Source organism: Arvicanthis niloticus, chromosome 27 (genome assembly GCF_011762505.2).
Source record: "Arvicanthis niloticus isolate mArvNil1 chromosome 27, mArvNil1.pat.X, whole genome shotgun sequence".
In the NCBI taxonomy this organism is placed as follows: Eukaryota; Metazoa; Chordata; class Mammalia; order Rodentia; family Muridae; genus Arvicanthis; species Arvicanthis niloticus.
The window spans coordinates 413336-431667 of NC_133435.1; the positions used below are offsets into that span (position 1 = coordinate 413336).

General features: G+C 32.5%; 1 protein-coding gene and 1 pseudogene across 1 annotated transcript; one reads left to right on the forward strand and one right to left on the reverse strand.

The window, feature by feature from the left end:
- The first annotated feature begins 3292 nt into the window (after positions 1-3292).
- LOC143439631 (olfactory receptor 7G2-like) lies at positions 3293-10040 on the forward strand. Its single transcript, XM_076925963.1, has 2 exons — positions 3293-3488; positions 6137-10040. The coding sequence occupies exon 2, from the start codon at positions 6150-6152 to the stop codon at positions 7092-7094; it is 945 nt and encodes a 314-aa protein (XP_076782078.1). The 5' UTR covers positions 3293-3488; positions 6137-6149; the 3' UTR covers positions 7095-10040.
- A 6876-nt stretch (positions 10041-16916) lies between these two features.
- On the reverse strand, positions 16917-17656 carry LOC143439512 (14-3-3 protein theta pseudogene; annotated as a pseudogene).
- Between the last annotated feature and the right edge of the window lie 676 nt (positions 17657-18332).

Genomic DNA, 18332 nt, shown 5'->3' on the forward strand with positions numbered 1-18332 from the left:
GGTCCTCAGAACTCTCTTTCCCTCAGAAGAGAGATGGGGTGGGGATAAGAGAGGAGAAAGAGAGGAGAGAGAGAGAATCAAAAAGAAAGTCCAGGACATCTAGAAATCTCCTGATTCTGGAAACTGTTTTTTCTTATACAAGATCTCAGTGGGACACCTCCAGCACTAACGGTTGTGGTAAGGAGACTCTCTATACCTATTACTGGACTCTGATGAACGCTCTCTGCAATGCTACACACACATATGCTATAATGCCCATGAATTAATCTAAGGTCAATTGAGTTTTGAATCTGCGAATAGAAGGGTAAGTAACATGTCCTCTAATTCCATCAGCTTTGAATATTAGGAAAATAAAATTCCAGAAGCTAGAAGTATTTGAACAGAAAAATATTGACAGAGTTAGGGAAAGTAGCTCAGAGAGTCTTCAATAATAAAGTCTTGTCAGAAATTAAACAGAAATGTTACAAAAGGCAACAGCTAGCACTGATAGTGACAGGTGGTCTGCCATAAGGTAGTGGAACATAGAGGATGTACCAAGGCTGCTCGGACCTCCTGTAAGACCTATATTGATGTATGTATTGCAAAAAAAGAGAAATTGAAGGATTAAATACCTAAACAGGAAGGTTAAAATGTCCAAGGCAAAAGTGTTCTCATTAGAAACTGAAACACCTTGACAGGTGACAGTAATTTGACAGAATCTCAGGATTACCTTGAAGTGTATATTTGTACACATGTACTCATAGTTAATGGGACTCCAAGTATAAGACCAGTATAAAATTTAGCCAGCCAAATTCTTATTAAAAACTGGGAAGGGTTTTATTTATTCATATCAACAGATAAAAATCTATTAACAATTTCTGTGGGATAGGAGATTAAGTTTATTTTTTTTAGGAATATGGTACCCAAGAATGTGCTTGAGTAGAGGGTCTTATGCATGTACACATAGAGAGAACCCTAAGCTTCCCCATTTAAATTTTCTTTATAAAATGAGAACATTTGAAGTTGGGAATGAAAAGTGGTAGTGGCAATTAAGGAAGGGATTTGGGAGAGAGAACATTTTTTTATGGATGATAATCTCAAGTAATAAAAATATGTGGGACTAGAGCAATTGAATTTTATGCATCAAGTATTAAACTACAAAAAAATTGATTATCAGAGGACAAATCCACCAAGAAGAATTTTCAATTTTGAATAACTATGCCCCAAATGCAGTGGCACAATATTCATAAAAAAAAACTTTACTAAAGCATGAATTGAACCCTGTACATTAAGAATGGGAGACTTCAATACTCCATTCTCACCAATGGACAGGTCATCAAGACAGAAACTAAACAGAGAAATAATGAAACTAACAGTGACTTTGATTCAAATAGACTTAACAGATAATTATAGAACATTTCATTCAAACACAAGAGAATATACCTTCTTCCCAACACATGGTCTGTTCAGCAAGTTGTCTTCTGTACTGATGGGTTCAAGACTATTCCTCTCTTTTTGTTCTATTAAATTTAACATATTAAATATATTACCATCCCCGACTTCAAGCTGTACTGCAGAACAAAAATAATAAAAAAATGCATGGTGTTTGTAAAGAAAACCAAACTCTGATATTATTAAGGTAACTGTTATGCTTATAGTCAGGAACCTAGCATAACTGTCCTCTGAGAGGCTCCACTCAGCAGACAATGGAAACAAATGCAGAGACCCACAATCAAACATTAGATGGCACTTGGAAAGTTTTTTGGAAAAGTTGAAGGAAGAATTGGGGACCCAAAGAGGACAGAAAGCCACAGAAAGACCAACAGGGACACTAGGCTGGACCTTTGGGGCCTCACAAAGACTTAATCACTAACTGAAAAGAAAGCATAGATTAGACAAAGGACTCTACTTATTTATATATAGCAGATGTGCAGCTTGGTCTAATGGGAGTACCCCAACAACTAAAGTAAGGACTATTCCTGGATCTGATGCCTGCCTCTGGATCATGATCCCCTAACTGAGCAGTTGTCTTACCTCAGTGGGAGTCCTAATCCTGTAGTAACTTGACATGATAACCAGGGGAGTCACTAGAATAGAGGGAATGGGTTAGGTCTCTGTGAGGGAGTGTTGGGAAGAGTTGGAGGAGGAATGATATTGGAATCTAAAGTGAATAAGTACATACATTTTAAAAATTGGTCATGATTTTAAGTAGAAAATATTTTTTAAAAATGTAATGTGGACCATGTTACTGGCTTAGCACTCTATTCCACTTTCTGAAAGCCTGAACACTTTAGTTTTATCCCCAGAACCCACATGGTAGCAGGCAAGAACAGACTCCTGTAAATTTTGTCTGACACTCACATACCATACCATGTGGAAACACTCCTTAAAAACACACATATAAAGTAAATAATCTGTAATAAAAAATATACTTAACATCATTTAGTAAGAATTTGTCAGAATGAGTAAGAATTTGAATTTTTAGAAGACATTTTATAGCATTCTAATATTACTTTTTGTAACCATATGTAGAAAAATTTTCAAGGATAAAATACAAATTACCTTTTCTACTGTCATAATCAGTACTGTATTCATAATTGTAATGGATGATGTAACTTTTTAGAGAAACTATACAATACACATGCAAGGTCTATAAAACCCATGTCTCCAAGTTATGATAGAAGCTTCAGCCATAAAATCTTCCAAGCATGACTATCTAAGCATGAACTGAACAAGAACAACAGCAATAGATATGCTAAACTGGACAGAGGAAAACTCAAAAGGCTTCAACTATACAAAGAACTATAGACAATTAAGGAATGCTAAGAGCAGGAGAAATATTTTTTCCCAAGGAATAGCACACCATTTGTTTATTCAATGTCAAATTGTCAGTACATAAAAAATACAAACACAAGAAATATTATATAGACTGAGAAGATTATATTTAATCACACATATATATAATACATACACATACACACAAGTTTTTTATATATATATATATATATATATATATATATATATATATATATACACACATAATCCATTAGTAAAATCAAGGCTATGATTTTGAAAGTGGGCATGGGAAGAACAGAGAAAGAATCAGAGGGAGGAGTGGGCTGAGGCAAAATATGTAATTATATGATATTCTCAATATATGAAAGAAATAATAAAAATACTGGTTGATAGAAAAGTGAATGATGAAAACTCTCCCAGGGAGTCATTACATTAATGATGATGAAATCACTTGAATACTTTCTGTCTTTAAGGGCTCAACCTCCAGGAATTATAATACCAATATCAACTACTATAATGAGGAACTTTGGATATTGAACCCTTGGGGAGACAGAGAAAATAATCAGTCTGTGAATACCTTATTTAGTAAATGTGCCTACATCAACAAGAAAAATCTGTGTCTTTTCTTATTGTAGACATGGCCTGACCAACTAATATTCACCTCATTTGTCTGTATTTTACACACAGAAACATTTTTTATCTTCAAGAGAAAGGTAATTCCCTGATAGTCATTTCTAATTTCAATATGTGTAGTTAATATTTTAATCAGGTATAATTCATATATCAAACTCATCCATGATCAATTCTTGTTATTTCCTATATGTTTCTTTATAGATATAGATAAAATAATATAACTGTTATGTACTTTTAAGTTTATATTATTCTGTATGAAAATGTTCTATAAGATATATTATCATTTTGTCACTTCTTCAATTTTCACAATTTTCATGCTATATATTTTCTTTATTTGATTTTTTCAACTTCTACCACAAATAATTTTTTCTGTTGAAATTGTAGTCTCTTGTGAAAGCTCAAAAGAAAATTCAGAAGAAAATGGCAAAATGGTCATATATATTGATTTATGTGCTGATGTCATTTTATTCTATTTATGTCCAGTAGTTAAGAAGTTCCATGATGCTCATCAAAATGCATTGAAATATATTTGAGTATTTGCTTATACCAGTGTGAATACTGTGTAAGAAATGAATGGGAAAATATTTATTCCACACAGGCTATTTAAACACATACAACCATCTGTTTTCTAGTGTACAAATGGAATATCTTGAAGTCACGTGATCTTATCTGTATCATACTGAGTCTCTGAGTTTCATATTATAACAATTAGTGATTAAAAGCTTATGCACTTGTGTTTCTCACAGGGCTATAAGAAGTAGAATTGTAATTGACTTATATATATCATATAGAAATTTCTCTGCTGGAGTTTTATATTATGAGCACTATTATATTGTTTATTTTTGTATATGTCTAAATGTTCTTTTGTATAAATAGTACAAATGTGAAAAATAAGAAGTCTCAAATAGACATACACTTTCCACATCTAAGTAGAAATCTAATATTTTGTGACAATGTCTTAAAATACCATATAATTTTATTCTTAATTTTTGTCTTTGTATGTATTGTGAAATACTTGTATTTGAAAGGGTAAATTTTCATTTCATTATCAGTACTTAGCAAAACATACAAATAAATTTATGTTTAAAAATATGTTTCACTAGACAACAAAATATTAACAAGACAAAAAAGGGAAGACATTCATTGCATGTAGGAATATAATTATAGGACACTCACCATGGAAATTATTTATGCAGGTTTTTTTAACCAAAACTGATAGAAGAAAATCACAAAAATGCAACTGTTCTAAAAAACTAACCCATTTACACATGCTTGAGACTATAACCAAGGATCTCTACATTCATGTTTATTGCCTTCTTATACAGTAGAAAGAAATATATAAATGAACACTGAAAGTATTGTAATATACATAATGGACATTGTTTTGCATGATGAAAAGTTAAATTCTACCATTTGTGAATAAATCTATAAATTATCATTTATATAAGATAATATAACCTGAAAAGAAACAAATGATATAATGAAGTTAAGAGTTTAAATCTCGCTGGGCAGTGGTGGCGCACGCCTTTAATCCCAGCACTTAGGAGGCAGAAGCAGGTGGATTTCTGAGTTCGAGGCCAGCCTGGTCTACAGAGTGAGTTCCAGGACAGCCAGGGCTACACAGAGAAACCCTGTCTCTAAAAACAAACAAACAAAAAAAACCAAAAAAAAAAAAAAAACAAAAAAAACCCAAAAAACAAAACAAAACAAAAGAGTTTAAATCTTTACCTCTCTCTCTCTCTTTCTCTTTCTCTCTCATGGAATTTGTTGTTTGTTATGTGGCAGTGGAAGTAAATACAGAGGCTGAGTCATGGCATAGAATTATATAAAAAATGTGGTGTTGAAATATATTACTCTGAAAGGTAAAGAAACAAAAATTTCAAGAATATGATCTTACTTTGTTCCTATTATTTTATTTAATCAATAAAATATTATTTAGTAAAAAGAAAAATACTTAGCAATAAGTCACACTAAAAAGAGAAATTAAATGAATTGAAGTCTGTTCCTTAATTGACACAATTTATTTACACAATCTGTTTTATTAGAGCTTATGTTTTATAGATTACTAGGGATTGAAAATGACATAAACTTAAACATTTTATTATGGTACTAATTTTGTGGTGACTTAAATGAAGATGATTTGCAGCTTAAGAAAATATAAAATCTATTACCAAAAATCTATAAAAATGTTTTTTTCTTAATGAAAATATGTATAGATTTTACATAAAATAGTATTTGGAAAAACAACACTGAAAAAGAAAGAGAATGATGGAAGAAAAATTTATAGAGGAAAATATGTATGCCTTCATTCTTTTTACTATGCAAATGGTAAAGATCTCCAGTAAAAATATATGTCCTCAAAAATGAACATTTATTGACCCTAGGATAACACTTATTAGGTAGTCTCTTATTGCCAGGTTTGATAACCTGACTACTAGCTCAATGCTCATGGGTCAAAAGAAAAAACATGACTAATTTAAGTTTCATTCTGATCTCTATGTGTGTGTCAATGTACATGAATGTCCTCATTCAAATACAAATAAATAAATATATAAATCATCCCATATCAAAATCAACATCCAAAAAAATATTATACATTATGTACTAGTCTATGTTTCAAATGAGATTGAGAAATACATCTGAACTGAAGGTAAAAGTTTTATTTCTAAAATATTCCCAAATAAAGCATTGTGTCCACACATGTGATTTTACTTTGTATTTCTACTAGGTTGATCAGCAACATGGAACCTGGAAACCAAACATCCTACTTTATTCTGATGAGACTAATCCATGATACTACAGTAGAGCCCCTCATTTTTGGCTTCTTTGTGTTTACATATCTGGTCACAATTCTGGGAAATTTGCTCATCATCATTGCTGTCAGCTCTGACTCTAATCTACAAACACCAATGTACCTCTTTCTCTCCAAACTTTCATTGACGGACATCGGTCTAAGTACAACTACTGTCCCAAATATGTTGAAGAACATCCACACACAGGATCAGAGCATCAGTTATACAGGCTGCCTCACTCAGGCCTGCTTTGTTTTGAGTTTTGCTGTATTAGAAAGCTGTGTCCTTGCTGCAATGGCCTATGACCGCTATGCAGCTATTTGTCATCCCCTGAATTACACAGTAATTATGAATCCATACTTCTGTCGTCTGATGATTCTATTGTCCCTGATGATTAGTATTGTGAACAGCTTATTACAGTGTCTGATGATACTGCGGTTGTCATTTTGCACAAATAATGAACTTCCTCTATTCTTCTGTGAACTTGCTCAAGTCATCAAGCTTGCCTGTTCTGATACTCTCATCAATTATATCCTCATATATCTTGCAACATTTATATTTGGTGGAATTCCAATCTCTGGAATAATTTTCTCTTATACTCGAATTGTCTCTTCTATTTTGAAAATATCTTCACTTAAAGGAAGGTACAAAGCCTTTTCCACTTGTGGGTCTCATTTTTTAGTTGTATCCTTATTCTATGGTGCAGCAGTGGGAGTATACATCTGTTCTGCAATTACTGTTTCCCCTCAGATAACCACAGTGTCCTATATGATGTACACAGTGCTCCCTCAAATGTTGAACCCTTTTATCTATAGCCTAAGAAATAGAGACATGAAAAAAGCTTTGGGAAAACTTATCACAAAGGTATCTTGCTTTCAGGGATACGTTAATTGATTTGGACTTGAGTAATTCATGTGTTCCACAGAGATAGAAGTTTTGATGAGTAAACATGTATGAGTTTTGTTGTGGTCTCCTATATGTCATATTAAATCATTTTGTCATTTCACAGTTTTGAAAATTAATATTAACAATATATATAGGATATATTTTCTGATGCCAAACATCAGAAAGAAGTACAAATCTTCACATTTTAATAATTTTATCATTATAGAGCCAGATATAGGTATGTGAATGTATTGGTAGATATAAATCACACACACACACACACACACACACACACACACACACACACACACACTACTGATTGAAGGAGAATCAACCAGTTTCATTTTTGTAGAGAGGTGAAAGAAGAAAAAGGAGACCAAACAGTGTAATTATATTTTCAAATATGCTATCAGAGAATTACATAGAAAAAGTGAATTGACCTTTTAGCACTGCAAACATACAATTTATTTATGTTAAAACTTATTTATGTTCAAAACATGTTCAAAGTTCCATGTTGAATTATAAAATTCATTGATTTCAAATATTATCTTCCTACTATTTAACAAAACATTAAATGTCATTTATCATTTTGCACTTGACTCACATGTTAGCTTCAACAATTTCTGGTATTTTTAATCCTTAGAAGTGTTTCCCATGAAGAAGTCTGTGTTTCCTTGAAGCACTCTGAAAACTTTACTTGTATTGTATTATTTCTCCAAATATTCTAAATATTAACTTTTAACACCTATTATTTGTATGAGTACACAAATGTAATTTTCTCATAAGACCAGATGGCTTACATACTCCTGGTACTAAAGTTACAACCTAGTATAAGCTGCCTGACAGTGCTGTGTTGGTTCAAAAATCTTCTGAAAGTAATATATATATATATATATATATATATATATATATATATATATATATATATTATCTGTGAGTCATTACTACAGCCTTAAGGGTTATTCTGATTGCTCTAAAAACATTCCTCCCAGCTTTCTAAACATTTGTCCAAGAAAGTTTTTTTCTAGTTTTCCATAGCTTTTGTTCTTGCTACACCTTTAAAATTATGTTGTACTAGTTAACTAATTTGCCAATGGTGAAAGTTTGCTTAGTTTTCTCGAGGTCCATATGTTCTCTATGTGTGCTGCTTTGCAGTGTTCAGAAGTTAAACTCTTCCTAGGAAAAATATTCCTACCTACCTATGTTTTGGAACAATATTCTATAAATACCAGGGTTGAAAAACAACTGTCTTACATATCACCATAATCCACAATATGAGTTATGGGAATATCAGGGTATGCACTGGCAACCAGTTGATGATTTTTAATTTTTCTGTTTTCATTCTATGGGAAAATTGGAGTAGAAAGAGAAGGACTCCTTAGGTTGTTCTGTTACTTGTGGAATGTAAGACAGACATTGAGATCCTTACCTCCTTATTAGGCTTCATATATATATATGTATATGTATATGTATATGTATATGTATATGATGTATGTATGTATTTCCTAAGATAACAAAGAAAAGATGAGATATCTGGTATTCTCAAGATGATAGATAAATTATGATATAGCAAAAAGATTTGAAGTAAGAAGAACAATCATAATTTACAATATATATATATATATACATATATACACATACATAAAATACAAAGATATATTCATTTAACATGCATATCAGTTCAAGATTACAAAACAGAAGAAAGTAATGTAAAATAATTTCCTTGTCTTTGAGAGTTTAAAGGTAGTGCACTGGAACTTAACATATGTATTAATTTATGCTGTTTACTATATTTAAGAATTTTAATGGTAAAATGTCATCATTTATGAATTAAGAAAGCATGAATAAATTCTTATTTTTTAGTATTATTTTATTTTGCATTTTGTTTTGGAAATCTATAATTAATGCAGGGAAACTTATGGACACAGGCATCATCATGGTATGTCTTCCATTGTGGCCTTTAGAATATTCATAAATAGAAAGTAGTTTTGGATAAAGACTTGCTAGTAAATTTGGAATAAGAATATGGAAATGAAAGCCAATAATAACACTTCCACTTATATATTTTTTATTCTAAATTAATTATATGACAGAGAATTTTGAACATATTTCACTTTTGACAAAAAATAAAGTGACATGGCATATGTAACTCATAAATGGACTCTGGGAGACTCTATATTAATAAAATCTTATTTACTTGTTCAAATTAGAAGAAAACTAATGGAAAGTGGAGGGAGTAAAGCAGATACTTCACAATTTGAGCAGTTCACCAACTTTTGTCCTTACAATATCACTGCCTGAAAAAGACTAACGTGCATAGATCTGTTTCAGCAGTAAAATATCATCTAGGAGAATTCAGTTTTCCTCAGCATGAACACAAAGAGATATTCTTAAGCTCATCATTGGAAATAAAAGTGAAGTTCATGGGAACTATATGTGAAAGAAACACAAAATGACAACGAATCCTGTTTCATGAAACCAGAATAGCATATGTTGCCTACTGACATGAATATGGCTACCAAGTGTGATGTAGAACAGATATGTCCATACTATACTACATACTCTGTGGTGTATGTTGTTCTGGAACTTTGAAGCATCAATATTCACAACTCCTTATAAGTCTAGTTTTATAATTCCTATGGAAGCAAGGGGTTACCAAAATCCTTGGGAAGCAATAATAATGAAAGAAAAATTCTTTCTTAAATTATTCTGTTATTAGGCGAGAACATGGGAAAGCATTTAGTAGTGGATCACACTCACTTAGAGTACCTTCAACACCTAATTTGGTTCTCATCCTATTTTACTCCTTCATCCTCTTTTGAATACTCAAAGGATACATGAATTTAAAGAATAATAGTAAGCTATTCCTTCTATTCCTGCAAGTGTGCTTCATTTATAGGTCATAATAAATATATTACATATAAAATACTTGTGATAATATGATGAAAATGAAAATGTTATAGGCTAAAAATGCTAATATTTCAGACCATTCCATTTGCTTAGATATATTATAATCAGTGTTTATTAGATATATTTTCCTTATCACATGCAAAATACATTTATTTATAATATCTTGAGTCAACATAAATATATTTATTCAAGTAAAACAATCTTCATATTTAGTTGATTCAAAATACTCACAAGTTACTTTATAAACTATTTTGTTGTGAAAGAAAAAATAATCTGCTAAATGAATATTTTTATATATCCAGATTGAGTTTATTTCATAAAGTAGATTTATGAGTAGCTTTATTTTTCATGCTGATACGAACTATTATATTTTCCACAATCTTCAATTTTTATGCTGTGAAGCCATAAAATACATATTCATAAATTTAGAATATTCAGAATAATTTCTGAAATCACATTTATCTGGAATTACTGCTTACAATTGGTTAATAACTGCAAAACCTATTATAGCATAGCTTGCTAAGGTGATATAAGGGTTTTGGCTCCTAGATGCTTGTCCAAGCTCCATTGGATTGTTAGTCCCATGAGAAAATCAGCACTACTAATTGGATGCATTAAGATATGGAATCCTAATGAAGAAATAAAGTTAAAGAAGCTTAATTTAGAGGGATATGGGGAAGTTAGAGTGACTGTGATAATAATGTCTTATATGTAAATAAAGATAAATAAAACTCCATTAACAAATTATTCAAATGTTCAAATTTTACTTCCAAAAGATCAATATTAGCTTGAATAATAATTAGTGTTCTGTTTTGAAAGGATTATTTTATGCAGTTTTTGCCGGGAGCCAACCCTTCGCCCCCTGCTTGGGGGTGAGAGAAGGGGAGAGAGAGATGCAGCTGCTTCTTCTTTCTTCTCCTCCTCCCACCGTCAGGTTCTTCTCCGAGGCAGCCCCTATGCTACTGTAGCTGACCTGCTGTCAGCATCCTGGCCCTACGACCAGCAAGGTGTTAAGTAAATAGCCCTGTGCTATCCTAAAAACTTCTTCTGAGGGTAATGGGACTGCAGGCTAGGTTATTAACACCTGTAGCCTAACAGCAGAGGATTAGGCAACGTGGCCTTTGTTCTATCTCAGCAGGAACTGCTGGGCTCTAACTTGCAAGAAGAAAAGACACTTTAGAAAAGTTACTATAGAGTTTATTAAGTGTAAAAAGTATCCTATGAAAGCTATCTGAGAGGAAACGTGGAAAGGTCCTGAGTGGGGAAGAAGAAAAGATTCTAACAAAGTAAAATTCTAAGGGAGAAAAATTCTAGGCAGGGGGAAAGGAAAGGGCGATGGGGTCTAACTAACTGACTAGTCTAACTCACCATTCTAACTGCCTATTCTAACTGCCTATTCTAACTCACTATTCTAACTCTCTATTCTAACTAACTCTCATCTCTTTGTCCTCAGAACTTATACATCTTTCAGAGTACATGGTCACATGTTACAAGGTTCATCACAAGTTCACACCAAATTTCAAGTCATAAATTGAAATAGAAGTTTACAACACAGAATGTTTACATGAATACCCATTAGGAGTAATTATCTAACTAGACATTCAGCACCTGTCTAGCTCTACAGGTTCGCAGAAAGTTTGAAACTATAACTTAAGAAATTAGTGAAGTTTTGTATAGATAAACCCAGGCAATATTTTCTCTTCTGTCCTGGTACCTATAATAAATTTTGGATTCCCTCTAGTAACCTAGGCTAATTGTTTTATGACCTCTTGGAATCTGCTCTGGGCAGGAGAAGGTCCAGTTACTATCACTCTTGGGGCAATTAACTGATAACACTCAGGAGACTGGCAGAGTTCTCATTGCAGTTTGACTATGCCTAAGGGACTTAATAGCAGTCCTGATATAAAAGAGCTTAATAATCACTGATATAATTTTAGGAATTCTTATAGGATCATCATTAAGACTTAAGAAGTCATCTATTTGTCTGTATAGTATCACTACAAGACAGTACATCTTTGTAGATCTGCAGAGATCTGCTACAAAGGGGTGTGCTATAGCTCAGTGATAGTTGTATATGTATAATAATAATAATAATGGGAAAAGCATATTAATAGCAGAAATCGTTCCTAAAATCACGTCCACCACAGCCTTGCTAATGGGGCACACTCGTCGCAGATTATATAATAATCCGAGGCAAGCATTTCAGGATGATCATCTGCTCATTATTAGCTTGTCCCATTATGGCTCCCGACAAGTTTTCTGCCAAGGACCAGCCTAGGCTTGGAGAAGGGTTCTGACTAAGGGGTGTCTAAGAACCATAAAACAAAGTACTCAAAGTCAAATTGTGGGTCCAAACTGGCTGTCTATGTTCTGCTCAAGACATCTTTCCAGTCTGCTTTCTCTTTGTGTTCTACTTTTTCTGAAGATCTCCAAATAGCTTTCTTTCTAGACAGCTTTCACTTGCTATTGTCTCGAGACAGTTTTCTAAGCAGTTCTCCCTCTTGTTCTAAAAGATTCTCTGCATAGCTCCTCTCTTGCAGATCATAAACCCAGTCTTTCATTTTACACATCAATTCAGTCATTTACTCTAGATTTCCTTTAGATTAGCCTATGAATCAGCATCCTGTGACTCCAGCCCCTCAATTTTTAGGAGACAGCAAGCAAACATAGGACCCTTTCCTGAAACACCTTTCTACCACACCTTGCTCTGTGACAGACTGACCCTGGTCTGAGGAGTCTATCTGCCTTTGTAAGCATAAACAAAAAGGCTTAACTGAGTGAGATCTCCTATGATCACCACTCCTTATATCTCTTTATCTCCTTTCTTAGTACCATTCTGAAAAGTTGGTTTCCAGCACAGATGATTTTGTTCTTTTAGATTTGTGAAGCCCCTCATAAAATTCATATTCCATTTTTATTTTTGAGAATTTTTAAAATTTTTGAACCATGTTTTAGAGTTCTTTTCTACAACCTTAAGGACAGTCTTGAAAGTCTCAGTGATTACCATTTTGGTGAGACTTTAGCCACACCCATACCTCCAGTTGTGCTGTCTCTGATGATCACGGGTCATTAATATTAACAGGGAGAACATTCCTTGAAGGAGGAACAGAAAATATGTACATTATTATACAAACAAGCCTTATTCTCTCAGCAGTCATTGACACCCCTGGAGGCCCACTCCTGCTGGTTCTATACCAGGGGCAGAAGTGGTGTCATTCTATCCCTACTAAGGCTATGCCAGACTGAGCAGCTTTTTTCATAATCAGTTAAATTATTTAAACTCTACAACATTCTAGAGTTTAACATTCATGTATAAACATAGCAATTTATCTATTTGTCTGTCTATATCTAATAAACAGTAAAAAAATAATTAATTATTTACAATCTATAAAATGTTTTCTTTGTTGACTTGTCAAATTACTTTTGCTTATTTAATTTATTCCATATATGAATTTTAGACTCATCCATTTGATTGTATCAATAATTTACTATTTTTTTGAGTTGAGAAGTACTCCATTGTGTAGATTTTTCTAACAATTATAGCATATATTTATTAAAAATTAAACATCTATATGTGATAGTATTTAGAAATGTGTTATGAATGTTTGCTATTATTTTAGAAACATACTCTTCAGTGACACATATGTATAATGAAGTATATTTTAATTAACTGATAAAGATGTAGTTTAGACTCTAAAAATATGGTTATATTGTATTTTCTTCTAGTTTTAATTTACATACAATTTTGGACATGAAACAAATCATAACAATAACTTGTGATTTAATTATAACATCTCTCCCTTCCCTTTCCACCATTTAGTCTCTCATTTTTAATTGCTTTTCTTCTTCAAATTCATGGCCTCATTTTACAATTATTGTTTTTGTATGCATACATGTATTTGTATGCACTTTTCTTTTACAAGAATTGATTTTCTGGGCTAAAGAGATGACTCAGAGGTTGAGAGTACTTGCTACTCTTTCGGAAGATCTTGGTTTGGATTTTAACACTCATGATATCTGGGTCATATAACAGGGAATGGTTGAGTGTAGCAATCCTAAGTAGTAAAAACAGGAAAAAAAGAAACAAATATCAATAGAAAAAGAATAAAGAAAAGCTCAGGAAGCATACAAGGAGAGATTCTAAAGTTCATTCTGGAAACCTATCTGTAATTAGGGCTGCCATGCTTCTGTGTGGGCAGAAAACTAAATATGAAAAATACATGCAGTAAAAGAGCATTCTAACATTTCAGAGACTTAAGGAGCTTTTCTAAATGGAAGATTTTTATGCCATAACAAATGTTTTTGGTGTGTTTTTTTTTTAGCATTAGTATAAGATGAGAGAGAGAGAGAGAGAGAGAGAGAGAGAGAGAGAGAGAGAGAGAGAGAATGACCAGTTTTTTTATTCACCTTTCTTGTGATAAATGTACAACCCAAAAACTACTTACAAGAAGAAAGGAGACAGGGTTGAATTAGCTTATAATTCCTGGTTACAGTTCATATTTAAAATGAATAATTAAAGAAACTAATAAAACCAAATCCACAGACAGAAACAGAGTAAAATGAGTGCTTTTATCCTGCCTGATTTCCAAGTTGCTTATGTTGAGCTTGTTTTCTTTAAACAGAGCACAAAAACTCCCTTTAGGGGAATATTGCCACCCACAATGTGTTGGGTGTTAACACATCCATCAGCAATCAAGACAATGCTTCACAAACATGTCCATAAGGCATTTGGTCCAGGTGATTCTTCAACAAAGTGTCTCTTACAGTCTTCTCACAATGATCTAGTTGTGATAAGTTGATATTCAAAACCAACCAGTATACGATTTTAACAGCATTATGGTAAACGTAAGAAATACTGAATTTTAAATGTTCCATCTTCTATGTGCTAAGGCTGATTCTGTAAGATAAATTATTTTAATATCCATGACCTTAGTATTGACTTATCATAGACAAATATCAAAATGAATTAAATCATAATATGCATTAGGTACATGAGTTCAGCATACTCACATAAGATGCTATCATTGACAATGATAGCTTTTCATTGTGGTTAAAAAACAAATTCTGCCAAGGTAAACTTTAAGAAGCAAAGTTTCATTTTGGCTCATGACTTTCAAATTTTCACACAAATTTTCTGCTAACTTCAGTGCAAATCATTAGAAATCTTCAAAAACTGAAATTTTTTCAATTAAATTATTTTGTATGAAGTAGTGATATAAGTATATTTAATATGTGCATGTGTGTGTGTGTGTGTCTGTGTATATGAGCATGTGTGTGTGTTATGTATTACTGCTGCAAAATACTACAGCATTGAAAATGACTGGGAAATAGAAACTCAGCAAAAACAATTATTAAATTCAGTGAGTTCAGCATACTCACATAAGATGCTATCATTGGCAATGATAGCTTTTCATTGTGGTTAAAAAGCAAAGCAAATTCTGCCAAGGTAAAGTTTAAGAAGCAAAGTTTCATTTTGGCTCATGACTTTCAAATTTTCACACAAATTTTCTGCTAACTTCAGTGCAAATCATTAGAAATCTTCAAAAATTGAAAATTTTCTCAATTAAATTATTTTGTATGAAGTAGTGATATAAGTATATTTAATGTGTGCATGTGTCTGTGTGTGTGTGTCTGTGTATATGAGCATGTGTGTATTATGTATTAGTGCTGCAAAATACTACAGCATTGAAAATGACTGGGAAATAGAAACTCAGCAAAAACAATTATTAAATTCAGTGAGTTCAGCATACTCACATAAGATGCTATCATTAGCAACAATAGCTTTTCATTGTGGTTAAATAGCAAATTCTGCTAAGGTAAACTTTGAGAAGCAAAGCTTCATTTTAACTCGTGACTTTCAAATTTTCAAACAAATTTTTTGCTAACTTCAGTACATTGATCCCAGAGACAAAGCAGGAAAAACCCAGTAGACAGAGGCTATTCATACTGGGATAGGTAGAAAGAAGATACAGAAAAAACTGGGAAAAGTGTGAATATATACTGTTTTTCTCCCTTTAAACTCTAATGAGAATACTTCATGTAACTATAAATGCATCAATGAATCTAAGCTTTGATAAAACTAGTTCTGCCAAACAAATTATCTTTTAATAGCACCACAATCTGATGACCTTACAATGCTCACTTTTTGGATATGATACACTACTAAACCATAATACTACAAACATGATAATATATAGCCTTGAAATCTTAAAATTTTCATTTTTAATCTTCAGAGTATTCAGTAGTCAGTACAATCTCTCTCTCTTTCCCTCTGTATGTCTCTTTCTTTCTGTCTCTGTCTCTGTCTCTCACACTTTCTCTCTCTGTATGAATCTGCCTGTCTAGCTACCTATGAATCTACATAGAATTATGTACCTTTTCCAGATATTAATGAGTGATATCCAAATATAATTGCATTGTTCTTGAAATTATAAAAAGCTATATAAAAGTATCATGTTTTCATTATTACTCCACAATTGACACATTTACATATGTTTTTGTTCACATGAATATTTTCATTTTGCTTGACTTATTTTTACTAACTTAGACTATTTTCTTTTATTGATACGAGCAAACCTAATTCTAAAATTTGCTTCAATTAGTAAGTTGTGTTCTTTTTTCTTCTTCACATATATTCTACATATACATAAATACATATTTAATAGAAAATTTTAATGTAAATGTCTGAGAGGCTTGGGGGATAAATGATGTGTTACTCTTGGGACAGAATAGGAAGAGTAGAGGATGTCCTAGTTTGCTTTAAGTTGCTGTAAAACACTAATTAAAAACAGCTTAAGGAAGAACAAGATATGGCTTTCATCATTGAGTGAAGCCAGGGCAGAAATCTGATTATAGAGATGGAAGCAGAGACTTTGGAGAAATGGTTATGGACTTTCTCCCCTGATTCATTACCTAACCTATTTATATACTTGAGGTCCTCTTATTCCAAACAGTATTTAAGAAAACCAGCCAGAGATGCTTACAAGCACATCTGATATCCATAACATTGTCTGTAACCAATTATATGATGAGGATGCTGTATTTGTAATAGTCTTCTTTCATTGTATTATGCTTTGCCTTATCAAAAGCCATTTTAGCCAATGTGCAGGCAAGCTATAGATATTAAGGATCTCATAGCAAAATACAGGAAAGTTAAGAGCCTGTCCCTGGTGGATTGCATGTGTAGGTTGCATCTTTCTTGTACATATAAAGTTCATCTTGGTAGGCTCTAAAGGAGTTTTCTATCATTTGTTAATGAACATTGACAAAAGCTACTACAGCAATATACTAGAAATAATCTCCCTTCATTTTCAGACAGACCTTACACTCTAGATTAGTTGCATTGAATATTAAATACTTATCCAACAATTTCAGGACCATGGTATAGGTGAACCTCAGCTCTAACTTCACTTTCTCCTGATAGTCCTTGATGAGCTGCAATTTCTTCTTGGAGGTGTCAGGCTTCTGCTTGATGCTCAACATGACTCTCAAAGCAAACTTGGAGCCCAACCATGTTCTTATAGGAAAACAAATAGCAGATTAAATTCATTGGACAGCTCTGAGTCCTGCTTCATCATGGCTTTCATAAAGGTGGCAATGTTTTCATAGTTCTCAGCCTTCTCAGTCGGCTTGGACATCTGAATCAGCTCAGTCTTCTCCATAGTGAGCACGAGCCAGATCAGAGTCCTTCTAGTCTCTACAGACACAATAAGAGTCAAAATAAGATTTGTACTATCATTAATTAGATTAATTAATTAATTAATTAGATAGGTATTTTTGTTCATATGTAAAGGAAAATGTAACTTTTCAGAGAAATAATAGGGGATATAGGTGTAAAAACAGTAAACTACAGGTGTTTTCTGGAAATGTCTGAAGCCAAAATAATAATGTCTTACCAAACTGACTACCTAAACAATAGCTTAATAAGAATAACAGCAATGGGCTAATGCAGATTTTTTTTTAAATCCCCTAAAGCCTTAATTCTACACAAAGAACTCCAGACAACTAAGAAATACTGAAAAGGGTAGAAATAGTGTCCCTCTGTGAAGAACAAATCAATTGGTATCTAATACCAACTGATCAGCCTTGAAAATACATATACAATATAGTATTATACAGACTGAGTATGTTGTATTTAGAAATATGCATGTGTTCACATATATCAATTAATAAAAAACAAGGTCATTAATTTAAAAGAGATTTGGAGATGTATAAAAAGATTAGAGGAAGAAATAGTGTGAGACAAATGATGTCATTATTTCTTTAAAAATAAAAAAATGTACACATGGATAAAAAGAACTCAGTGATTAAAAAACCCCAGTAGAATTATCACATCAG